Consider the following 26,335-nt stretch of genomic DNA (forward strand, 5'->3'; position numbering starts at 1 on the left):
AGCCTGAGACACCAGCAGGCTGTGGGACCTGCCTACTTCTGCTGCCAATGCTTGCAATGATGCGCCTCCTTGCAAGGCCCACAAGAGCATCCTCCTCCTCCTCCTCAGAGCTGCTGAGGACGACATCCCCTGGAGGTGGTGGCACCCAGTCTCTGTCTGTCACCGGGTCATCATCATCCTCCCCCTCCTGAAACATGTCCTGCTGGGATGAGGACCCCCCAAACTCCTCTCCTGATGCATGGATGGGCTGCTTGAATGTCGCCACAGTCTTGCTGTCCAATCCCTCATCCCCCAAAGTGCCCATCAGCATCTCCTCCTCAAAATCGCCAACAACAGCAGACAATTGACTCATGATGCCTGGGGTCAAAAGACTGCTGAATGACAGGTCGCCAACTGACGGTGAACTGGCCTCCTCCCCAGGCCCTGCTGGGCGGCTGCTGCGAACAGGGGTGGTGGTGAGGGTGGAGGCCTCGGATGCAGAGCTGATGGCGGGCTGCTCATCCTCCGTCATGAGTTGCACCACAGTGTCTGCATGCTTTTCCTCAATGGGACGTTTCCGACCCGGCTGGAGGAAAATCGGAGCAGGTGCTACACGCTGCTGCTGCTGTGTCTCTGCAGCGTGAGTTGCAGATGCTCCTGCTGGGCGGCGCCCAAGGCGTCCACGGCCAGTGGCTATGGGAGGAATGTTAGCCACTGACGCTGCTGCTGCGGAACTGTGCATGGTGGCGCGGCCGCGGCCTGCCACAATGCTGCTCCCTCTCCTCCTGATTCCCTTGCTGCCCTTCCCCTTGCCCAAACCGCGCTGGCTGCCACTTCCAGACATCTTCGATGTTTTGGGCGTATAGACAAAAGTTTTTTAAAAGGGCGGGTGAAAAGTGGGGTACTTTAATGGAGTGGGTTGGTGGGTGAGGTGACTGAGTGAGTGTCCCTAGTACAGTAAGTAAGTAGTAACAGTCAGGAAGTACAACTAGCAGTTACAATAATCAGTAGTAATCACAAGTAAATTTAGTGTGTGTACACTACAGACAGTGAGTGCACGCACGCACGCGCAAACACGCGCAGGAGCTAGCCTATGAACAGTGACTGAGTGAGTGTCCCTAGTACAGTAAGTAAGTAAGTAGTAACAGTCAGTAAGTACAACTAACTAATTACAATAATGAATCAGTTATCAGAAGGAAATAGAGTGTGTGTAGTGTGTACACAGACAGTGAGTGCACACACGCAGGAGCTAGTAGCCTATGAACAGTGACTGAGTGTCCTAGACTCCTAGTACAGTAAGTAGTAACAGTAAGTACAACTAATTACAATAATCAATTACAATAATCAATCAGTTATCAGAAGGAAATAGAGTGTGTGTAGTGTGTACACAGAAAGTGAGTGCACACACGCAGGAGCTAGTAGCCTATGAACAGTGACTGAGTGTCCTAGACTCCTAGTACAGTAAGAGTAAGTAGTAACAGTAAGTACAAACAACTAACTAATTACAATAATCAATCAGTTATCAGAAGAAAATAGAGTGTGTGTAGTGTGTGTACACAGACAGTGAGTGCACACACGCAGTAGCTAGTAGACTATGAACAGTGACTGAGTGTCCTAGACTCCTAGTACAGTAAGAGTAAGTAGTAACAGTAAGTACAACTAACTAATTACAATAATCAATCAGTTATCAGAAGGAAATAGAGTGTGTGTAGTGTGTGTACACAGACAGTGAGTGCACACACGCAGGAGCTAGTAGCCTATGAACAGTGACTGAGTGTCCTAGACTCCTAGTACAGTAAGAGTAAGTAGTAACAGTAAGTACAACTAACTAATTACAATAATCAATCAGTTATCAGAAGGAAATAGAGTGTGTGTAGTGTGTACACAGACAGTGAGTGCACACACGCAGGAGCTAGTAGCCTATGAACAGTGACTGAGTGTCCTAGACTCCTAGTACAGTAAGTAGTAACAGTAAGTACAACTAACTAATTACAATAATCAATTACAATAATCAATCAGTTATCAGAAGGAAATAGAGTGTGTGTAGTGTGTACACAGAAAGTGAGTGCACACACGCAGGAGCTAGTAGCCTATGAACAGTGACTGAGTGTCCTAGACTCCTAGTACAGTAAGAGTAAGTAGTAACAGTAAGTACAAACAACTAACTAATTACAATAATCAATCAGTTATCAGAAGGAAATAGAGTGTGTGTACACAGACAGTGAGTGCACACACGCAGGAGCTAGTAGACTATGAACAGTGACTGAGTGTCCTAGACTCCTAGTACAGTAAGAGTAAGTAGTAACAGTAAGTACAACTAACTAATTACAATAATCAATCAGTTATCAGAAGGAAATAGTGTGTGTGTAGTGTGTGTACACAGACAGTGAGTGCACACACGCAGGAGCTAGTAGCCTATGAACAGTGACTGAGTGTCCTAGACTCCTAGTACAGTAAGAGTAAGTAGTAACAGTAAGTACAAACAACTAACTAATTACAATAATCAATCAGTTATCAGAAGGAAATAGAGTGTGTGTAGTGTGTACACAGACAGTGAGTGCACACACGCAGGAGCTAGTAGCCTATGAACAGTGACTGAGTGTCCTAGACTCCTAGTACAGTAAGTAGTAACAGTAAGTACAACTAACTAATTACAATAATCAATTACAATAATCAATCAGTTATCAGAAGGAAATAGAGTGTGTGTAGTGTGTACACAGAAAGTGAGTGCACACACGCAGGAGCAGCTAGTAGCCTATGAACAGTGACAGTGAGTGTCCTAGTACAGTTACAGTATATAACTACAATACTAATACAATCAGTAGTAAAGGACAGCAGAAATATATAGAATAGAGAGAAATAAACAGAGGACAGGAGGACAGCTGCCCACACAGGCAAGGCCCTGAGGCCTAAAGCTGTAAGCCTGCAGCAGCTGGCCTGTCTCTATGTAACACAAATGCTACTAACTAAAATACAATGTCTAACTAACTAACAACAATATAGGTGTGTATAGGAGGTGTATGTGAGCAAAAACGCTAGGTAAATGACCACAATAGAGCTCTTGCTAAGCCAAAGCACAAAGGAGCAACTCTCTCTCTGTACAAGTCTCAGGCAAGCACGGAGAAACGTAACATGGCGGCCGCTATTTATAGGGTAGGGGCTGGCCAGGGTCCCCCTCTGTGATTGGCTGCCGTCAGAGGGCCTGGGAGCCCTCTGATTGGCTCTAAGGACATCAATCTGGGCTATGACGCTATTCGAGGTCGGTACCGAGCTCGAATAGCGCCGTTTGCTCGAATAGCTCGAATAGTGAATGGGCTATTCGAGTGTACGTGAATAGCCCATTCGAATAGCTACAGCTATTCGGAGCTCGAATACCGAGCTCGAATAGCTGGAAAAGAGCTCGAATATTCGAGCTACTCGAATATTCGAGCTCTGCTGAGCACCACTGCCATGTTTTCCAGGACATGTCCCTAAACATTGCAACAGCCACATACTAAAGTTGAAAGATAATATTTAGTGGCGGTCAGTTACGAAACAACTTCAATAATAGTGATTGATAATGTAGATTTTTTGTACTAAAGTGGAAAAAATTCCTTGTTACTAGAACAAAGTGATGGGAACATCTATGCTGACCTCCTCTATAAACAAATGTGACTTTAAACCTGTATATATTTGGACATCTAATCTTGTTTTTGTATAGAGCACAGACACACTGTACAGTTTCTGCATCCATAAAAATATAGGTTTTGTCAGCCTGTATTTCCTGTTTGTTAGTATATGTGTTATGGTTCTTATCTCAATTTCTGTTTGTCTTTTAATTACAGTATAATGAAGGCATTCGATATGTAGAGCCTTGCCTGAATGGAACTTTAGTACAAGCTGACCGAAACAACAAAGAGGTAAGGTTGATTAGTTATGAATATGGAAACAAAATAAATTCTTGTCAATTAATTCCATAATTAACCTGAATGACTCTTATATGGTATAACATATTGTATAACTGTGTTCAGCTAATACTCTAGAATGTACTCCATTACAAGAGACATGTCTTGGATAAGTCTTTGGCTTGCCACATCCCCCATTTCAGAAACAATGAGGCTTATATCACATAACAGGAGAGGCATGTTTTCAAATGTAATTTTGTGTTTATGTTTGTTAAATACTGCCCTCTACTGCCCCTATAGTGTATCCTTTGTACTACACTCTAGTTGTTCCCCAATGCTGAGTACAATAGTGGAGTATGTAAATATTTGGTTATCTCCCCTTTCCTGTCAGTGCTTTCCCTGCTATCTGATCATTGTTGTTTGGACTTCCTCATGGTTTCAACTGTGAGTCATCGCTCACTGGTCTGGTCTCACCACATGATCACATGTTGGGAACAGTGACATGGCTACAGGGAACCATGAAATGGCTTTGGTAGTGATTGTAGGGCAGGAAGCACAGCAGCAGGACAAGTAAGAGAAATAAATACTTACATACCCTGCTGCTATACTCTTGTTTAGGTGTTTGAGGTGCCAATGATTGACAGGAAGCCAGAGGCAGGATAGGTCTTGTATGCACAAATGGCACCTCTGTCAGGGAGCCATCAGTTCAGAACTTACACACTAACATTTTTTTTATAAATAACACAGGCTACATTGGAAGAATAATAAACTAAAACTTTTTTGTGATATAGGCCTCATTGGGCAAGGCTCCCTAATGATCTTGGTTGCCCTTGGACTGGCTGCAGGCCAGAAGCACTTTGAGTCTCCCAGGAAAGCGTCATATACATATTCCGTGTTTTGTCTTATCTTTTTTTTTTTCTATAAATCATATTAATTTTTGTTTTTAAACTGAACATATTACCAGGGCCTTTTTTAGGAATAGGCAAACTATTGCACAAGATCCAACTGGACAGAAGGCCCTATAAGGTACAATAAAATAAAAGCGTATACACTTTATTGATTAAAATGATAGTACATGTGTATGTGTTGCTAACGTCAGTCAAGGGGAAAAGTACTGGCGGATCCTCATTGATCCCCCAGCACTTCTGTATATTGGATGGGTTACTACTGCAATCCAGCTCAAGCTGACAATGTTTCAATCAGAAATGCTGTCACCTATGTGCTCCTTCGGATAGGAAGGCAATGTGCCGTCTTTCTTTTGCTGCTTACAACGATGGACATTGGAAGCTCTTGGGGTCCACATAAAATGGTAAGGAGTGGCGCATTCGGCCCGTGGACCTTGTGTTTGACACAAAGTGAATGGGGTATGTGAGCACCCTGGAGCAAAAGATACAAGAGAGCAAATGGGAGCCCAATGGTGCAATATGTCAAAGTAACTCAATTTGTGGAAAGAATTAAGCAAAAGGTCTACTAGGTTGCTAGGGGCAACCGACCACTGGCAGCAGGTGGAGACAATGGACCCGACGCCACTCGGGGTGGTCCGTCAGGAACTCGGCTGGTTGCTCTCCTTGGTAAAAAGAAGCACTAGGCTCGTGTAAAAACACTGTGGCTGATGCTTGTACGCCTTTAACGGGGGACGTTGAGGGGTGGATTTAGCACATATAGGGGATAAAGAGGCACCCTGGTTGTATAAAATACGTTAAAAACAACTAAAAAGAAACAAGTGAGGTGGCTTACCTCAGAGACTAAATTCTTAGACAAATAATTTTTAATAACAAAGCACAATCAACGCATTTCACGGGTCTGAGCCCACTTCCTCAGGCCAATAAAAGTGCCTATAAACACAACAATCGAGACTCCTAAATAATTACAGTCTAAACGCAGCAGATATAATGCACATCAGTTAATCTGACAATAAATATACAGTAATTACTTACATATTGAAAAGCATTCTTTAGGGAAAAGTACAAAATGTCCTAATAGCCATATATCCATATAGACATATATGTACACAACAGCCCAAAGGGGCAGACATCATAGGTGTAAAGCCATATATAAAAACAGATATGCTGAGATAGATATTCAAAAGGGCACATGTGCATACACACGCGTGTTGTGTATCTGAGTTCGAAGAATATGGTACTCTTTGTTATATGATGAATCTAATTACTGTATATTGGACCTTATGGGGTCTATAGCAAGGATATACTAAGGTTAAAGGGACTAAGTTTATGTATCCATATATAAGTTAAAAAAACGCACTAAGGGCTTGATTCACAAAGCGGTGCTAACCTACTTAGCAGCTTGTCTAAAGTCTTTAGACGTGCTAACCAGGGTGCTAAGTAGGTTATCACCGGATTTCTCAATTGATTAACCTACTTAGCACCCTGGTTAGCACGTCTAAAGACTTTAGACGTGCTAAGTATGTTAGCACCGCTTTGTGAATCAAGCCCTAAATGTCTGTGCATATAAAAGAACCAATAAAACAATAAAACCGTAACCACAATTAACCACCCTGGAGTTCTATTACCCCAGGATTTCCGTGCAAAAAGTGGTTCAATTAATTTCCAATAATTTTCAACCATTTTTTTTTTTTGCAATCATTTTTTTTTATATTGAATACAATACAGGTTATTGTATTGAATTCAATAAAAAAAAAGTGTTTGCTGTGAGATTTTTATGATGCTGTGTGACACTGGTGCCATTAACGCCGATCGACGGGGGACATGTGATCGCCAAGGGAGAAGCAAAATCCGCCAAGGGACATGAAAGAAGGCACTGGAGAAGCTATCAGTGGTACGCGACGAGGGATCAGCATGCCAATGGTGAGTATAAGACCCAGATGTATTAGCCAGATGTGCAGCCAGGTATAGTTAGCCAGATGTGCAGCCAGGTATAGTTAGCCAGATGTGCAGCCAGGTATAGTTAGTCAGATGTATTAGCCAGGAATAGTTAGCCAGATGTTTTGCCAGGTATATAGGGAGCAAGATGTTTGCCAGGTATATAGGGAGCAAGATGATTTCCAGGTGTATAGGAGACAGATATGCAGCCAGGTGTATAGGAGACAGATGTGCAGCCAGGTGTATAGGAGACATATGTGCAGCCAGGTCTAGGGATTCATATGTATAGGGAGCCAGGTTTGTGGGTGCCTCAGCCCCCCCCCCCCATTGCCCCCAATGCTGTGGCCGGGTGTCCCTTCTGTGGGGGGGCTCCCCTTCTGTGCTGGCTGGTAGTGGCCGGCGGGGATCCCCTCTGTGGGAGGGGGGGAATCCCCATACTGTGCATGCGGGTGGCCCTTCTGTGTGTGCGGGGGGCGGGTATCCCCTTCTATGGGGCTGGTCTTGGCCGGTCGGGGACACCCCCTTCTGTGCGGGGGGGAGGGTGTCCCCTTCTATGCGGGCTGTGGGTGGCCTCTCCCTCCTCTTCCCCCCATCCCTCCCTCCCAATCCCCCGTGCCCCCCCCCCCCCCATCCCGTGTCTTCCCCCTGTCAGAAGCCCTGATCTACTCACCTGAGGGCTTTCTCCTGCGGCGGAAGCGGCGCGCCTCCTCCTCCATCGCGAAGTCTCGTGTTCTCTGTAATTACAGTACGCGGCTTGGTGACGTCACCAAGGCCGGCGCAGGAGAAAGCCCTCAGGTGAGTAGATCAGGGCTTCTGACAGGGGGGAGACACGGGATGGGGGGGGGGGGGGCACCGGGATCAGAAGGGAGGGATGGGGGGAAGAGGAGGGAGAGGCCACCCACAGCCTGCATAGAAGGGGACACCCCCCCCCCCCCCCGCACAGAAGGGGGTGTCCCCGACCGGCCAAGACCAGCCCCATAGAAGGGGATATCCGCCCCCCCCGAAAACACAAAAGGGTCACCCGCACGCACAGTACGGGGATCCCCCGGCCCCCTGCACAGAGAGGATCCCCACACCAGCCACCCGCCGGCACAGAAGGGGAATCCCTGCACAGCCCCACACATTCTCTGCCCCGCCGGCTGCACAGGGATTCCCAGGGTGGCTGGATGCTAGTTCTGTATGCTGTGGGTAGCACAGATCGCTACCCACAGCGTGCTGACAGGCATCCAGCCATCCTGGGGAATCCCTCTGATGAGGGAAAAGTGCAGCCGGTGGGGCAGCGAAACAAGAAATCTCCTTGGCGGTATTGACGAGCTCAGCTCGTCAATACCGCTTTCAGCAAGTTTTTTCCTGGACGAGCTGAGCTCGTCAATACCGCCAGGGTGGTTAACATAAACTTGGCCAGTGTATAATAGAATTGGACCGTAGGCTGGAGTTGCTGAGACAATCCTGCAGCAATGTACCAGCCAAATAAAAATAGCACTGGTCTTTAGTATAATAAAATCTAAATACCAGGGTATGTGCTAAACCAAATGTCAGCTAACAGGACAGGCCACGGAGGGCAAGGTGTAACAAAAAGTATAAACTTACCAACAGTCTTTAGACCGCTAACTTAGGGAGCCTCTGGATCAGGGGCTGCTCCCACTGCTGTATATATCCATAGTGAGGTTTTAATCTCATTACGCAGGCTGAATGGTAGGGAAAGGAAAGCACAACTTCCTGTGACATCAGCACGCTTGGCTCCAGTCACAGGAAGTGTGGGTTACTCTGGGTGCCCAAACACCCCCCTTTTACAATACCCATTAAAAGGTCCTTTGGCTGTGAAAAATAAATCCTGCCCCCGGTCGTGATAAGCCCACGCTCCCCTCCCCCAGCATTCACAGTGACCCCTCCCTTAACCCTGCACCCACAGTGACCTCTCCCTTCACCTAGGACCCATACTGACCTCTCCCTCCCCAGCATTAGCACTGCAGTGATCCTGTCTCCCCCAGAACCCACAGTTACCTCTCCCTCCCCCAATGACACCCTTCTTGTCCCTAGCAGCACCCGTAGTGACCTCCCTCAGCACCTAAACTGACCTCTCCCTCCCTAAGCACCCCCAATTACTTCCCCTTCCTGCAGCACCCACACTGAAGTTTTCTGATCTCTACTTCTCCCAACATCCACCCACACCCCTTCCCCCCATAGTCGTCACCCGTTCTCACATGACACCAAGTACCTGCACCCAGGCCTAACATTGCACCCAGTACTCACACCTGCATACAGCCTCCACACAGCATCCACTATCTGCACCAAGCACCCACTTAACCAGTACCCACACTCAAAGTACCTGCATTTAAAACCCACGTGACACCCAATGCCCACCCATAGCCAGCACCTAGTACAGGCATGGCACCAAGTATTCGCACCCATGTCACACCCAGTACCTGCACCACGCAGCCACATGACATCCAGTATACGCACCTAGATCTTATATGGCAATCAACATCCACATGACACCTGATACCCACCCACAGCCAGAACCCACATGACACCCTGTACTCACACCCAGTACCCACATGGCACCCAGCATCTGCATTCAGCACCCACATGACAACAAGAACTCCCCTAGCCAGAAACAAGGGGGGGGTTGCAGCCACCAGTGACAGGTCCGATGGACTCCACACAAATGAAGGCAGCCCGCATTTATGAGACAGAACTTATGTGTCAAGCATAGTGGCTCATGGTGATGCTTTTCGACAGTTTGAGAGACAGGGGGTGAAGGTTAGTGTTGGGCGAACACCTGGATGTTCGGGTTCGCGAACGTTCGCCGAACATTGCCCCGATGTTCGGGTGTTCGCGCCGAACTCCGAACATAATGGAAGTCAATGGGGACCCGAACTTTCGTGCTTTGTAAAGCTTCCTTACATGCTACATACCCCAAATTTGCAGGGTATGTGCACCTTGGGAGTGGGTACAAGAGGAAAAAAAAATATTTGAAAAAGAGCTTATAGTTTTTGAGAAAATTGATTGTAAAGTTTCAAAGGAAAAACTGTCTTTTAAATGCAGAAAATGTCATTTTTCTTTGCACGGATAGCATGCATTTTGCCGCCATGCAGTCATAAATGTAATAAAGATAAGAGGTTCCATAAACAGGGACCGGTAACGCTAACCCAGCAGCAGCACACGTGATGGAACAGGAGGAGGCGCAGGAGGAGAAGGCCACGCTTTGAGACACAACAACCCAGGCCTTGCATGAGGACAAGAAGCGTGCGGATAGCATGCATTTTGCCACCATGCAGTCATAAATGTAATAAAGATAAGAGGTTCCATAAACAGGGACCAGAAACGCTAACCCAGCAGCAGCACACGTGATGGAACAGGAGGAGGCGCAGGAGGAGAAGGCCACGCTTTCAGACACAACAACCCAGGCCTTGCATGAGGACAAGAAGCGTGCGGATAGCATGCATTTTGCCGCCATGCAGTCATAAATGTAATAAAGATAAGAGGTTCCATAAACAGGGACCGGTAACGCTAACCCAGCAGCAGCACACGTGATGGAACAGGAGGAGGCGCAGGAGGAGAAGGCCACGCTTTGAGACACAACAACCCAGGCCTTGCATGAGGACAAGAAGCGTGCGGATAGCATGCATTTTGCCACCATGCAGTCATAAATGTAATAAAGATAAGAGGTTCCATAAACAGGGACCGGAAACGCTAACCCAGCAGCAGCACACGTGATGGAACAGGAGGAGGCGCAGGAGGAGAAGGCCACGCTTTCAGACACAACAACCCAGGCCTTGCATGAGGACAAGAAGCGTGCGGATAGCATGCTTTTTACCACCATGCAGTCATAAATGTAATAAAGATAAGAGGTTCAATAAACAGGGACCGGAAACGCTAACCCAGCAGCAGCACACGTGATGGAACAGGAGGAGGCGCAGGAGGAGAAGGCCACGCTTTCAGACACAACAACCCAGACACACAGAGTGGCAGTAAACACAATGCTATATAGTGTGGGTGAGCGGTGTACTACTATTCCCAGCAGCGACACAGAGCACAATGCTATACAGGGTGAGCGGTGCACTACTGTTCCCAGCAGACACACAGAGTGGCAGTAATCACAATGCTATATAGTGTGGGTGAGCGGTGTACTACTATTCCCAGCAGCGACACAATGACCGGGGGACCCTGGCTAGCCTGGCTGGAGAGAGAACTACCCTGCCTGCCTACCCAAAGCTAAACCCACAGACAAATGGCGGAGAAATGACGTGGATCGGGTATTTATTTACCCGAACCACGTGACACGTTCGGCCAATCAGAGCGCGTTCGGGTCCGAACCACGTGACCCGTTTGGCCAATCACAGCGCTAGCCGAACGTTCGGGTAACGTTCGGCCATGCGCTCTTAGTTCGGCCATATGGCCGAACAGTTTGGCCGAACACCATCAGGTGTTCGGCCGAACTCGAACATCACCCGAAAAGGGTGATGTTCTGCAGAACCCGATCAGTGGCGAACACTGTTCGCCCAACACTAGTGAAGGTCACAAGTCACTGCAGGGCAAGGGGGCTAAGGGGGAGAAAGGTCCTCCACCACTTGTAGGTACTACTGTGCATTTAGGGGGGCACGAGGACCCTTTTTTAAATTTGAGCACCCCCTACTTAAAGACCCTCTGCACTGCCCTGTTTTGGGTTACTTTTTTATGATATATTTCTGTTTTTAAATGTTACGGTATTGCATAAACTGTTATAAGTAGTTTAACCAGCTGAGCGGTCTGGACGAGCTCAGCTCGTCCAACACCGCCAGCGGCTGCCGCTCAGGCCCTGCTGGGCCGATTTTAATGAAATAAAAAGCAGCACACGCAGCCGGCACTTTGCCAGCCGCGTGTGCTGCCTGATCGCCGCCGCTCTGCGGCGATTCGCCGCGAGCAGCGGCGAAAGAGGGTCCCCCCAGCCGCCTGAGCCCAGCGTAGCCGGAACAAAAAGTTCCGGCCAGCGCTAAGGGCTGGATCGGAGGCGGCTGACGTCACGACGTCGGCTGACGTCGATGACGTCACTCCGATCGTCGCTATGGCGACGATATAAGCAAAACAAGGAAGGCCGCTCATTGCGGCCTTCCTTGTTTATTCTGGGCGCCGGAGGCGATCGGAAGATCGCCTCCGGAGCGCCCTCTAGTGGGCTTTCATGCAGCCAACTTTCATTTGGCTGCATGAAATAGTTTTTTTTTTATTTAAAAAAAACCCTCCCGCAGCCACCCTGGCGATTTAATCAGAACGCCAGGGTGGTTAAGACACCTTAAAAATACATTGAAAACAATAAAAAAACAGCTTATTATATATGTCCAAATCCACACTTACAAAAGTACACTACAAAAATAAATCATTTATCAACGTTGCACCATGTTCAACTTGCAAACAAATGTAACTTATGATCACTGGGAATAGAACCTGTTTGTAAGTAGTGGACTGTCTGCTTATTTCTTTATTTTTGGTTTATCTCCAAATGCTATTTACTATCACAGTTATGAAAAATATTCCAAGCACTGATACATTGTTCACTGGTACGTCCGTCACAACCTCTTACAGCGTTATCTGGTGCTCAGGAGCCCAACACACAGAGTGCTTGTTTATATAAGACTTACATAAAAGAAAACTGGGGAGTGCAGCTATATGCTTTAGCGGAACATCCATTTCAAAGAGCAGCAGATATTCAGCAATAAAATTGATAGGAAGGATACCCTTGTAAGAGCAGCAGTGGAAAAACACACCATTAACTCATCATTTCATCACCGTCCTCTACCAGTGTCTGCTGGACTGATTCATTAAAATTCACTATGCGTGAAACCCATTTTGAAGACCATTATGTACACAAAACAAATTTGAGCAATTTATTTGATATATTCTTACAGTACACTGAGCATTTCAATACTTTGATTCCCGTGAGACATAATGAGGAGTGACATTATATTGCAAAGCTCTCGGTTACCCTTCAGTAGGAAATGGAATTGGAATTTGGCAGAAAATACAGCGTCCTCCTGAAATGCGCCCAGGAGCCACGCGGTACAAAATGGTAATTCTTGAATGGAACAACGATAATCATTTTCTTTTACAACATCTCATACTTTGATTCAGTCTTAGCGTGAACGTGTTTAATAAGCATTAAAATTGCTACCTAAGGGGTGTGTAGGAAACACATTCCATGCCATTAGTTTAGTAAATTATCCAACAATTCTGAAGTGTGCTAGACTTATTGATGCATTTTTTTCATGGAGTGTCAGCTTTTGGATTCAGGAATAAATCCTGAAAAGACTTCACACATTTTTTCACTAGATGGACATACAATGTATATGCAAGAATATTAACAGAATAGCAAACACTTTCACACAATCAGTTTGCTTACTTTCATGATCATAAAGAGGTCTAGCAAGGCTAAAATGTCAAAGGAGCGCTTGGTAAAATGTGCACAAGGAAATCCCAATCATAGAACATCAGTAGTTTTTCCATTATTCTACTATTCCCAATAGTATCATCTATAGTAGAATATCAGTAATTCTACCGATATTCTACTGTACCCCAGTGCTATCCTATTTTCACATTAACCCTGTCTTCTTTACCAGCTTTCTCCTCGTTCTTGTCTGCTCCAGGGCTCTGTTTGCACTTGCGCATGCAGGAAGGGCCGGCATTTGTTATGTTTGTCACATGGTGTTAAGCCCTTCACCATGTGACATCATCACGCTTTGTATTTTGCACAGGCGTGTCTGTTTACATGCGGATTGTTGTACGCATACTTCTACACATGCACAGTGTGTTCATGCTTGCACATGCGCGGCGTCTTGTCTTTGGTGCCAAGCTGGCTATTTAAACCCACCAGCCCTGAGTATCATTGCTGTCAGTTTGTGCAGCTTGCTAGCAGTAGTTCTTGTGACTCTGCCCGCTTATACTTGGATTGATGCTTGTTATTGACTTCGGCCTGTTCCTGATTACACTTGCTCTCTGCCTGCCCTGACCGATTGCCTGTTATACCGTTTATGAAAGAACTCTGCCTGCCTCGACTCTAGGCCTGTTATACCATTTATGATAGAACTCTGCCTGCTTGATCCTCAGCCTTTCATACTGTTTATGATAGTATTCTGCCTGCATTGATGGATTGTCTGACTACGCTCTGTTTGCTGATTCTGTATCATGCTCCACAACGTTGTCACGTAATTAAGGCCGGAAACGGCCTATACGCGTTGAGGCGTGTATCTCACTCCTGCTGTAGCTACTGCCCACAAGCCCTGACAAGCCCAGCAATTCAGTGAGGTACCAGCTGATGGTCTGATGGCGCGCCGAGAGGGGTAGCGTGGGTAACAGCTCCTGTTACTGGCACATGTGCGCACATGTTCTCTTCAGCTTGCAAGCTCCGGTACTGGAGACTCTTACACGGAGATATGGAAATAAGCGTGATCCTGGACATTGGAACTGACTACTGAGTGGGGAGAGCCTAAGTGAGGCAGCTGTTCATGGTATGCAAGTCTGATTACACTGGGAACTTGTTTATGCCTTATGTATAATGATCATTATCAAGATGGGACCTGATTGTGATACTGGCATGACACTGTAACCTTATTATATCAAGTTCAGTTTTGGGGTGCCTTCCCCCTTCCCGCATTACACTTGCTCTCCACCTGCCCTGACCGATTGCCTGTTATACTGTTTATGAAAGAACTATGCTTGCCTAGACCCTCGGCCTGTTATACCATGTATGATAGAACTCTGCCTGCCTTGATCCTCAGCCTTTTATACCATTTATGATAGTATTCCGCCTGCACTGACAGATTTTCTGGCTACGCTCTGTTTGCTGATTCTGTACTAGAGATGGGCAGAACGGTTCGCCGGCGAACTTCAGGTGGTTTGCCTTTGCAGAAACCCGGGAACCTTTTTTCAAAAAAGTTCGGTTCGCCCATAGACTTTAATGGCGCCGATTTTAACGGTTAATAGCAAAGCCCCCTTACATAGTAAAAACACCAAAATTGTTGGGAATGTTAAGTGGAATAGTGGGAACAAAAGGATTTTTTTTTTTTTTTTAAAAGACCTTATACTTTTTGAGAAAATCAATTTTAAAGTTTCAAAGTAAAATGAGGCGATTCATAAAAAAAGAACCGATTCATTAAAAAGAACCGGATGATTCATGAACCGTTAGTATAGCAGAGAATGCGTCCTGAGCAGGACGTGAAGCTGCCGGCTCCGCTGCTGTCTCTCCCCACCTGCCTGCACCTGTCACCCTCACCTAGCCTGGCACCCGGTGCACCCATGGGTGCCAGGCTAGGTGAGGGTGACAGGTGAGGAGGTGGGGAGAGACAGCAGGAGTCGGCAGCTATGCGTCCGAAATGACGCATTCTCTGCTATGTGGGAGGCTTCGGAGATCTTCAATCAACTTAATTGAAGATTGCAACATAAGAGAATACAGTTCGTTGGATCGTTTACCGTGGATATTGGCGTGGGAAAACTTTTTTAAAGGTACAGGTAAGTATTTATGGTTAATTTAGAATAATAAAATACTTTTCTCGTGGTTGTGTTTTTATTTCATTTAACCTTATGTGGAAATGGGTAAGGGGTACTTTGTACCCCTATACTCATTTCTCCTGGGAGGGGGTGGGCATCTGGGGTCCCCTTCTTAAAGGGGACTCGCAGATGCCACCATGAACTCCCCCCAGGGAGTCATCGCCCCCACCTCCTCCTGGGGCACCGGAGGTGGGGAAGAGCCCCTTGTCCATGGATTGGACAAGGTCTCCGGGGGGGAGGAGGGGAAGGCTTGGCCGCCCCTCCCCCCCCCCCGGAGCCCCCCCATACCATGGACCATGCGGGCTGGTATAGCTCAGGGTGCGAAGCCCCAGTCGGCCGGGGCTCCATATTCTGGCTATCCCAGCCTGCATGGGGGACAGGGGGTTACAGAGGCTCGGGAGGGGGGACCCCACACCCTTTTTTTTTTAGATTTCCCACACACAGCACATAAAAATAATAATAAAAAAAAAAAACATTTTTAAAGGACTTCCGAGGCCACAAATGTGAAAAAAAGTTAAATACCTTTTCATAATCCAGATCCATTGAGGACGCCATCCGCACCCTCCCGTTCATTCCCCCATGGCTCCCGCACAAATAACGGCCCCGGTTGAGTCCCGACCCCTCTGAACGGGTCGGGTTCTCAACTCATTCCCCCCTCAATATGGCGGCCACAGATTGCCGCAGCTGCGCAGTCCGCATAGACGCGATTGCGGCTGCGCTGCTCTAGGACCTCCTCCCGATGCATCCGATGTATGCACGCATATTGATGACACGGCGGGAGGAGGGCCTAGAGCTGCGCAGCTGCAATCGCGCCTATGCAGACTGCACAGCAGCGGCAATCTGTGGCGGCCATATTGAGGGGGGAATGAGAACCTGACCTGTTTGGAGGGGTCGGGGCCCAACCGGGGATGGTATTACTGCGGGAGCCATGGGGGAATGAACGGGAGGGCGATCTGCATTATGAAAAGGTATTTAACTTTTTTTCACATTTGTGGCCTAGGAAGTCCGTTAAATATTGTTTCTCCCATCGTCCTCCAGGATGGCTGCTGCTGAGACATTGCTTGTCCCCTCCCCCAAACGGAAACACCTGTAAGAGTAATCAATTTAAACGAACCCGCCCTTATATAAGGACTCCTCCTCCCTCACCAACTCAGTTTTTGTTTGTTTCCCATCACCTGAGGATACACCTGTAGACATTTGTTGTTTTAAGGCATAGGTTGGCCTGGGGCACCTATGTTGTTAGGCAGGGGTTTTTCCTGGATGGCGGTGGAAACTGTGAGTAGGATGCCCCAGTTTTAACCTGTGTGCGGTGGGGGCGGAATGTTACCTGGCTGCAGGTTGTCCAAAGGGATCGCCGCCATTACCGCCCTTCTTGCTGCGTCCATGTGTTACAGAGCAGCTAGAGATGTCAGAAGTTATGACATAGGATCTCCTTGTCCCGCAGGTGTCACTTCTGCTAGCCGCTATTTGGCCAATGAGGACAGGAAGTGGGGCGGTGTCTTCAAAGCCAAGAGAAGCGCGGATTCCGCGCTCTCTACACGTGGGACGCCAGCGACACTGCCATGGAGCAGAAGCAGTCCTCCGCAACAGCAGCCTCTGATGCCCGACCGAGACTTTCTCTCTCGGGGGAATAGGCACAGGTATATATATGAGAAAACGATTGCTATCTATAAATACCTCTAGAAAAATGTTTTTCTGAGCAGTGACTCTTCTTTCACGGTTTTGCAAAACTTGCACAGCAGCAGCCTGAGAGATTGAGATGCCAAAAGTGTAACATTAGATTACATGATAAGAAATGGAACTGCTCCTCACATTCTCCACTATGCTGGAAAGATGGGATCACAGACAATAGGCATCCCAGCCTGTTCCAACAGCAAAGGTGAGTGCACTGATGGTGCATTTTTTGCAGGAATATACACTCATGTGGTTGAGATTGCAGTGTGATTTCTCCTGTGTTTTACCTTTTCCCTTTTCCCTCTATAACCTAGCAAGCTAATGGTGCATGCAAAGCAGAGGGGGTAGCGGATAGGGTTTGGAGAAGCTAATATCTTAGAAATGTTGCTACTGCAACAGTGGGCTTCCCCAGCAATATAACAAAGAATTGTCAAGCCTGCACAAAATCTGTGGTAACTGTAGTGGTTGACAATTTACATAAACAGCTAATGGAAACTTTCAGGGTAATGAGGAATCCCTGAGCAGTTTCAGGGAGTGATTAGTTTCCTATTTTGATTGTTAGGTTTGCAGTAAACCTATGCTAGCTGTAGAGACTGAGGATTGTTTGCAGGAATATGCACTTACATGATTGATTGTTAGCGTTTTTCCCTTGTATGGTTTATACTTTCCCTTATCCTCTGTGTCCATGCAATGTAGCAGTGGGTGCAAAGCAGGAGTGAAGGGGAATTGTTGCCATTGCGGCAGTATGTTTCCCCAGGGTTATAGTAAGATTGGTCAAGCCTGAACTGGAGCGATGGTGATTGACAATCTATGTAAATGAGAAATAGAACTTTTCAGGAAGTGAATCTCTGGGTAGTTTCAAGGAGTTTCTTTTTTTTCAGATCTGGTTTGCATTTGCATTGGTGTCAGATCTGTTTTGCATTTGCATTGGTGTCAGATCTGTTTTGCATTGGCATTGGTTCAGATCTGGTTTGCATTTGCATTGGTTCAGATTTGTTATGCATTGGTTCAGATTTGTTATGCATTGGTTCAGATCTGTTTTGCATTTGCATGGTTCAGATCTGTTTTGCATTTGCATGGTTCAAATATGTTTTGCTTTTGCATTGGTATCAGATCTGTTTTGCTTTTGCATTGGTATCAGATCTGTTTTGCATTTGCATTGGTATCAGATCTGTTTTGCATTTGCATTGGTATCAGATCTGTTTTGCATTTGCATTGGTTCAGATCTGTTTTGCTTTTGAATTGGGTCAGATCTGTTTTTTATTTGCATTGGTTCAGATCTGGTTTGCATTTGCATTGGTTCAGATTTGTTATGCATTGGTTCAGATCTGTTTTGCATTTGCATGGTTCAAATATGTTTTGCTTTTGCATTGGTATCAGATCTGTTTTGCATTAGCATTGGTTCAGATCTGTTATGCATTGGTTCAGATCTGTTTTGCATTTGCATTGGTTCAGATCTGTTTTGCATTTGAATTGGTTCAGATCTGTTTTGCATTTGAATTGGTTCAGATCTGTTTTGCATTTGAATTGGTTCAGATCTGTTTTGCTTTTGCATTGGTGTCAGATCTGTTTAGCTTTGGATCTATTTTTCATTTGTTTTAGATCTCTTTTGCTTTTGAATTTGTTTCAGATCTGTTTTGCATTTGCTTTGGTTCTGGACCAGTTTAGCATCTGTATTGGTTTCAGATCTGTTTTGCATATGCGTTGGTCTCAGATCTGTTTCGCTTATGCGTTGGTCTCAGATCTGTTTTGCTTATGCGTTGGTCTCAGATCTGTTTTGCATTTTTCAGATCTGTTTTGCCTTGGCGTTTGTCTGATATTTTTTTCATGTGTTTCAGATCTGTTTGCCTTGGCGTTTGGGTTCAGATCTATTTTTTGCTTTTGATACGAAGGTGGAGGGTTTCTGTTCTCTCCACCCATCGGTGTCAGGGAACAGATTGGATAAATTATCAGTGGACTGGCTGAGCGGTCTCCTCTACGCATTTCCACCATTCAACTTCATGCCCAAGGTCCTGAGAAAGATGGAGATTGAAGGGCAACAGTGATAGTCATAGGTCCCTGGTGACTGAGAAGGGCATGGTTCCCAATCTGTTGTCTCTAGTCCTGAAGGGCCCATGGCATCTGGGAAAAGACAAGACCTTTTAGTTCAGGGGTCAAATGTTCATCCAAATCTCCTGATGTTAAAATTGATAGCCTGGGTATTGAGGAAAGATTCCTGGTAAGACTGGTTTTCTAAAGAGGTGGCATCTACTTTAGTTAACTGCAGAAAGATTTCCACAACGAGGAAATATGCAAAAATTTTGAACGCATATTCTTCCTGGAAGGAAAGGAATAATATACAGACGGATGACCTTAAGATTATTTTGGCCACGTATCGGCCTGATCGGTTTTCTTCATACACAATTGTCCAAGAAGATTTGTCGTTAAAGGAAAACTTAAGTCAAATAAAAAAAATGACATTTACTCACCTGGGGCATCCCTCAGCACCCCGAAGCTGGATGGTGCCCTCGCAGCCCCGCTCCGATCGTCCTGTCCCCGCCGGCGGCTACTTCCGGTTCGGCGACAGCCGCCGACAGGCTGGGAACGCGGCTGATTTTCCGCGTTCCCAGCCGCTGCTATCACCCTCTATGCTGCTATAGCGTATATATAGACGCTATAGCAGCATAGAGGGTGATAGCAGCGGCTGGGAACGCGGAAAATCAGCCGCGTTCCCAGCCTGTCGGCGGCTGTCGCCGAACCGGAAGTAGCCGCCGGCGGGGACAGGACGATCGGAGCGGGGCTGCGAGGGCACCATCCAGCTTCGGGGTGCTGAGGGATGCCCCAGGTGAGTAAATGTCATTTTTTTTTTTTGACTTAAGTTTTCCTTTAAAAGTCTTATTTTCAGTAGCGAAATTCCAACCAATGCCAGGGAAATTGGTTCCTCCTTGGGATTTATCTTTAGTTCTAAATTTCTTGACTCCTGATAAATTTGAACCTATTGCTCAGACCCCTTTAAAGAATCTAACATTAAAGGTAGCAATAACGTCAGCTAGAAGAATTGGGGATATTCAGGCATTATCCGTTAACGTCCTTTTTTATATGGTTATTCATTCAGAATTGTGTTCAGACCTGACCTAGCCTATCTTCCAAAGATATCTTCAGCTTTTCATCGTTCACAGGAGATTGTTTTACCGTCTTCTTCTCCCAAGCCGCAGGATGTTAGAGGAGCAGTGAAACAGATTAATGTGAGAAGAGCTATCATAGTTTATTTAGAAAGGACAGCTCAGTGGAGAAGATCTAGCTATTTATTTGTATCATATATGGGAGCCTCAAAAGGATTGCAGGCATAAAAAAAAAAAAAAAAAAAAAAAACACTATAGCTAGATGGGAAGGAGCTAATAGGTTGGGCTTACAGGGAATCACAGGAAGTATTCCATACTAGAATTACGACACATTCTACTCTATCCTTGGCAGCCTCTTGGGCAGAGAGGTCGTGAGCAAGCCTGGAACAGATATGTAAAGCAGCTACCTGGTCGTCACACACAACTTTTATGAAACACTACAGAGTTGAACTACTGTTAAGCCAGGATCAGAGTTTTTTGGAAGAAAGTATTACAAGCCATCATCCCTCCCTAAGGAAAATTTCTCGCTGGTCTCAGCAGCAGCCATCCTGGAGGACGATGGGAGAAAGTCCCAGCTGCTTACCTGTAGCCGTGTTTCGGCGAGTCCTCCAGGATGGCTGCCGAGTTCCCATCCCTGTTGTAATATAGCTGCTAAGTTTGATTTATGTTAAAGGTGATGTACTCTTAATAACTGAGTTGGTGAGGGAGGAGGAGTCCTTATATAAGGGCGGTTCGTTTAAATTGATTACTCTTACAGGTGTTTCCGTTTGGGGGAGGGGACAAGCAATGTCTCAGCAGCAGCCATCCTGGAGGACTCGCCGAAACACGGCTACAGGTAAGCAGCTGGGACTTTCCCGCTATCTTTTTAACATATCCTGCAAATTTGGAGTTGCTAGGATGTAAGGGGCCTTTGCTATTAACTGCTAAAGTCGGCGGGTGATGATGATAACCAACCAGGGGTGCAAAAGTGCTGAATTCTGCCATAGGCTTCCATTAGGCTCCCTATTTCACTTTCAAAAATCTCAAATCTTTTCAAAGGGCGATGGCTCAGCAGTGGCAAATTTTCTAGCATTGTAGGGACTTTTAGGGGGATCATGACTGGTGAGTTTCGGGCCCCTAGGCCAAAGAGGTCCTAGCCTAGGGCAGGGGTGCCCACACTTTCTCGGCTCGCGAGCTACTTTAAAATTTGCCAAGCCCAGGAGATCTACGAACATTTAGGTAGCTAGGTATACGTGCCTTCAGTATAGGTAGATAGGTATAGGGGCCTTCAGTATAGGTAGCCAGGTATAGTGTAGTTAGGTGTAGGAGCCTTCAGTATAGTTAGCCAGGTATAGTGTAGTTAGGTGTGGGTGCCTTCAGTCTAGTTTTTCAGGTATAGAGTAGTTAGGTGTGGGTGCCTTCAGTATATTTAGCCAGGTATAGAGTAGTTAGGTGTAGATGGCTTCAGTATACTTAGCCAGGTATAGTGTAGTTAAGTGTAGGGACCTTCAGTATAGTTAGCCAGCTCAGCAGTACCAAATTTTCTAGCATTGTAGGGACTCTTAGGGGGATCATGACTGGTGAGTTTCAGGCCCCTAGGCCAAAGAGGTCATAGCCTTGGGTCACAAAAACTTGTTTATTTGGCAATGTCAATGGTGGAAATTCTGACAAACATAAATCGCAGCCATGGCCGTTAGCAATGTCTGAATCTCACGACATGTCTTATTCAGGTAGAAGGCATATTGTTATACTTGGAATCCAAAGATGGGTTCCCTACATCTCTGCAAACCAGAGTTACAGGGGTGCAAAAGTGGTAAAATCCCCCATAGGCTTTCATTGGGCCTCCTATTTACCGTTCCAAAATCTCACACCATTTCAAAGGGCAATGGCTCAGCAATACCAAATTTACTAGCATTGTAGGGACTCTTAGGGGGATCATGACTGGTGAGTTTCGGGCCCCTAGGCCAAAGAGGTCATAGCCTAGGGTCACAAAAACCTGTTTATTTGGGCAATGTCAATGGTGGAAATTCTGACGAACATAAATCGCAGCCATGGCCGTTCGTAACGTCTGAATCTCACGACATGTCTCATGCAGGTAGAAGGCATATTGTTATACTTGGAATCCAAAGATGGGTTTCCTACATCTCTGCAAACCAGAGTTACAGGGATGCAAAAGTGGTAAAATCCCCCATAGGCTTTCATTGGCACCCTATTTCACTTTCCAAAATCTTAAATCTTTTCAAAGGGCAATGGCTCAGCAGTACCAAATTTTCTAGCATTGTAGGGACCCCTGCTAGCCGAATCTTTTTAATGAATCGGTTCTTTTTAATGAATCAACTTTTTTTTGTACTTTAAAATAGATTTTCTCAAAAACTATAAGGTATTTTTGAAAAAAAATGTTTCCTCTTGTTCCCACTGTTCTTCTTAACATTCCCAGTAATTTTGGTGTTGCTAGCTTTTAAAGGGGCTTTGCTATTAACCGTTAAAGTCGGCGGGGGTATATTTTCCCACGGTCAGAAGGAGAATTTACATTGAAACTTTAAAATTGATTTTCTCAAAAACTATAAGGTCTTTTTGAAAAAAAATGTTTCCTCTTGTTCCCACTGTTCTTCTTCACATTCCCAGTAATGTTGGTGTTTCTAGCTTTTACCCCCCCCCTGGTGGTATAATTCCCGCGGCTGCGCAGCCGCGGGAGGGTTTTTTTCGCAATTTTTTTTTTTTTAGCATGTAGCTAGCCTAGCGCTAGCTTCATGCTTCCCCCCTCCCCGCGGCGTCCGCCCGTCCCCTCCGATCACTGCCGGCGCCGCTTGCCCATAAGGAAATCTCCGTTCTGAACGGGATTTCCTTGAGGGCTTCCCCCGTCGCCATGGCGACGAATGGAGTGACGTCATCGACGTCACGGACGTCGTGACGTCACAGGGAGTCCCGATCCACCCCATAGCGCAGCCTGGCGGCGATTGGCCAGGCTGCGCAAGGGGTATGCGGGGGGGGCCTGTTTCCGCGGCGGGTAGCGGCGCATCGGCGGCGGGCGGCGGCGATCAGAGCAAACATGCAGCTAGCAAAGTGCTAGCTGCGTGTTTGAAAAAAAATTATGTAAATCGGCCAAGCAGGGCCTGAGCGGCACCCTCCGGCGGCTTACCCCGTGTCACACACGGGGTTACCGCCGAAGGGGGTTAAAGGGGCTTTGCAATTAACTGCTAAAGTCGGCGGGCTTTTAATTTTTCCACGGTCAGAAGGAGTTACTTTAAAATGATTTACTCAAAAAGTATAAGGTATTTTTGTAAAATGTTTTTCCCCTCTTGTAGTCACTGAAAGATCTCAGGTGTTAGACACCTTGAAACATCTTTTCCATCACTTTTCTGGCCAGCAGAAATGTTTCTAGTTTTCAAAGTTCGCCTCCCCATTGAAGTCTATTGCAGTTCGCGGAAGTTCCTGCGAACCGAACCTTCCGCGGCAGTTCGAACCTAAAATCGGAGGTTCGGCCCATCTCTATTCTGTACCACGCTCCACAACACGGTGTCTTCTGTTCTGTGACTCACTGTTAAGGGGCCTATATACTGGTTGATTTCAGTCATTGATCGATCGATTGATTCTATAGAATCCTTCGATCAGAAATCAATTTTCTCAAATCAGCAAATCAATAGATTTGTGATCGATTTCAATCAATTTTGATTGATTTGATCTATCTGACTGGATGGAAAATCTAGGTCAATCTGCTACTGGTAGCAGATCGATGTGCCATAGAGTTGCATTGGATCTAATGGTGAAATTAATGCATTTAGATTGATTTTCAATAGATTTCCAATAGATTTCATTCTGAAATCTATTGGAAATCTGTTCCTAGTGTGTGGCACATATCAGATAGATTCCTGTCAAATTCGACTTCACAGGCATCTCATCTGACAGAATTCTATCTGATGGTCGAAACTGCTGCAAATCTATAAGTGTATGGCCACCTTTGGGGTCTCTCCTTGAGCTCAACCTAGTGAACAATAGGCAGCTGAAAGCCCATCGTCCGTTGCGGGGCGCTCTGGTGGACACCCGTGGGCACTTAGACTCTGCACTCTTGGAGGACTCTCACCTCAGTGGGAAGGTCAACAGCTTTCCCACCAGGCATAATAAACCCTCCCATATCTACATCTGAGACTATCCTCCCAGGCCTACTCCAAACACTAACCTCACCTCTATCTGTGTCTTACACAATCTCTCAGCACCCATTGGCCCATTCCCAGCCGCAAATCATATAGCTGAATTGCAGCGCCCATTGCTGCACCACAATCCCATTTTAGCCGACAACCCCAGCATCTATTGTCACTGCATATCACCACCACAATCCTGCTAAACTCCATCCCCCAAATTAGGCCTTAGACGTCGGCCACAGCCCTACTGTTAGAGTTTATGAACTCCAGGAACTCTGGTGCTCATTGTCGCTGCATATCACTATTAGAGATGGCCTGAACGGTTCGCCAGCGAACGGTCCCGGCGAACTTCCAGGGTTCGCGATCGTGGAGAACTGTGAACTTTTCCGGAAGTTCGGTTCTCCCCCATAGTGAATCATGAGGGTCAACTTTGACCCTCTACATCGCAGTAGGCAAATTCGAATTTACCCATGATCACGGGTAGATTTTCATGGTTGCCGAATTTGAATTCGGAGAGCTGTGCTGCCGAGTTTGAATTTGAATGTACCCGAATAGGCGCTCTCGAATTCGGCCGTGATCATACGTGATCACGAATTCGGCTTCGGTATCCAGGGGGTGACATCATTGGGCCAATCAGAAGGCCCCCAGCCGAGGCCCTAGCAACCAATCAGAGGAGGGGAGCCTGGCCCTCCCCTCCTCTATGTAAGGCGGGTAGGTATTTTTGGGAGGGTGGGTATTTTTGGGAGGGTGGGATGCAAATCAATTTTTTTTGTACATATTGGTCTATTTATTTATTTTTTCTTGCATTTTCATGCAGTTAGCTTTTTGGCCACAAGATGGCAGCCATGAGTTTGTTTACAATGACGTCACTCTAAGCATAACACGGACGCTTAGAGTGACGTCGGGGGAAATAGGAACAGAAAAACCTCAGCTTCCGTGCGAAGCTGACGGTTTTTCTCGGGGGGGGGGGGGGGGGAGAGCAATCAGTGATCGGGCACCATAGCCCGATTCACTGATTGCCTGGCTAGCGAACCGCGGGCCGGGAGTGCGCGTGCACGCGCGCGATCGGCCGTGGGGGCACGCAACAGCGCACATGGCTTCCTGGGCGTAGCTAGTACGTCCAGGAGGCCAAAGTAGTTTAATATGCTTAATATTGTGAATGGGCTGCTCTCTGGTGCCTGGAATATGTACAGTATAAACTGTTACTGTGTGCTGCTAGTAAACTAGCTGCAGAGTGAGCTGCAGTAGCTGTTCGAAAAACCACATATCACCAGATACATTTAGGTGGTAAATAGATCTAGAATAATGAATGGTCACACCCCCTTTTTTCCCTGGTAAATTGTGATTTTGAGAAAAAATAACAAATAACTACCGAGTATTTATCGCACAAATTTTGCACAAATTTCGACCTGTCGGTATTTCAGCCTATATTTCTGGAGAATTGCTATTTTGAGTTAACACACGAGGTAAATTACCGACCATGTGATAAATAATTTGGTAACCTCTGGTGAATTGACACCTTAGTGTACAGAAAGTGTATGTAGGGGTCTAGGGGAGGGGCTGTGTCTGTTCACTCGGGTAACTACTGACAGCCAGTTACAGTATAATTCTGTGAGTCCATTATCCACTATGTGCACATGCAGGAAGACTTTATTATAAGTAAACAGATCATCTGATTATAGAAAAATATGCACATCTGTTACCCTTCACAGATGTTTTGCAGCTTAATTTTGTTTATTTCTTGACTTTAGTTCAGCTTTGAAGCTAAATCCAGGCTCAGTTGTTATAACACCATTTTTAGATGTTATTTATTTTCTCATCACTATTAAAGTAAATACGAACCATACTTATTGAGTACCTCTAGCACAAACTGCAATTAATCTTTCCCTTATAGTGCCCTAAAGTAGGTCTGGCAAATAAGCAGCAAGATAAATCGGCTGTTTGCTGAGATATGACCATAATTAGTAAACCCCGAACCATTGAAAAAAAAACTGCACTATGCAAAGAACCGCACACTCTCTCCTCACAACCGATGCTTTACTGGTCAGCCGGTGCCAGACTCCCACAGAAACACCACTCCTGCAGCAACTTGAAACAGAAAGAACTTGGAGATGGCACACCAATGGCTTGCAATATCAAACTGTATTGGAATACACAGCAGTACACAACATGTTTCGGGCGTCGCAAGCCATTGGTGTGCCGTCTCCAAGTTCTTTCTG

General features: G+C 46.2%; 1 protein-coding gene across 1 annotated transcript in view; it reads left to right on the forward strand.

Moving 5' to 3' along the window:
* The window catches only part of LOC137533581 (voltage-dependent calcium channel subunit alpha-2/delta-3-like), a 1,358,331-nt gene that overhangs the window by 964,222 nt on the left and 367,774 nt on the right, over positions 1 to 26,335 (forward strand). Inside the window, exon 9 of the mRNA XM_068254939.1 lies at positions 3,804 to 3,878. Coding sequence (XP_068111040.1) covers positions 3,804 to 3,878 — 75 coding nt within the window. The remainder of the gene's footprint in view (positions 1 to 3,803; positions 3,879 to 26,335) is intronic.

The sequence above is a fragment of the Hyperolius riggenbachi genome, chromosome 9, assembly GCF_040937935.1.
Source record: "Hyperolius riggenbachi isolate aHypRig1 chromosome 9, aHypRig1.pri, whole genome shotgun sequence".
Taxonomy (NCBI): domain Eukaryota; kingdom Metazoa; phylum Chordata; class Amphibia; order Anura; family Hyperoliidae; genus Hyperolius; species Hyperolius riggenbachi.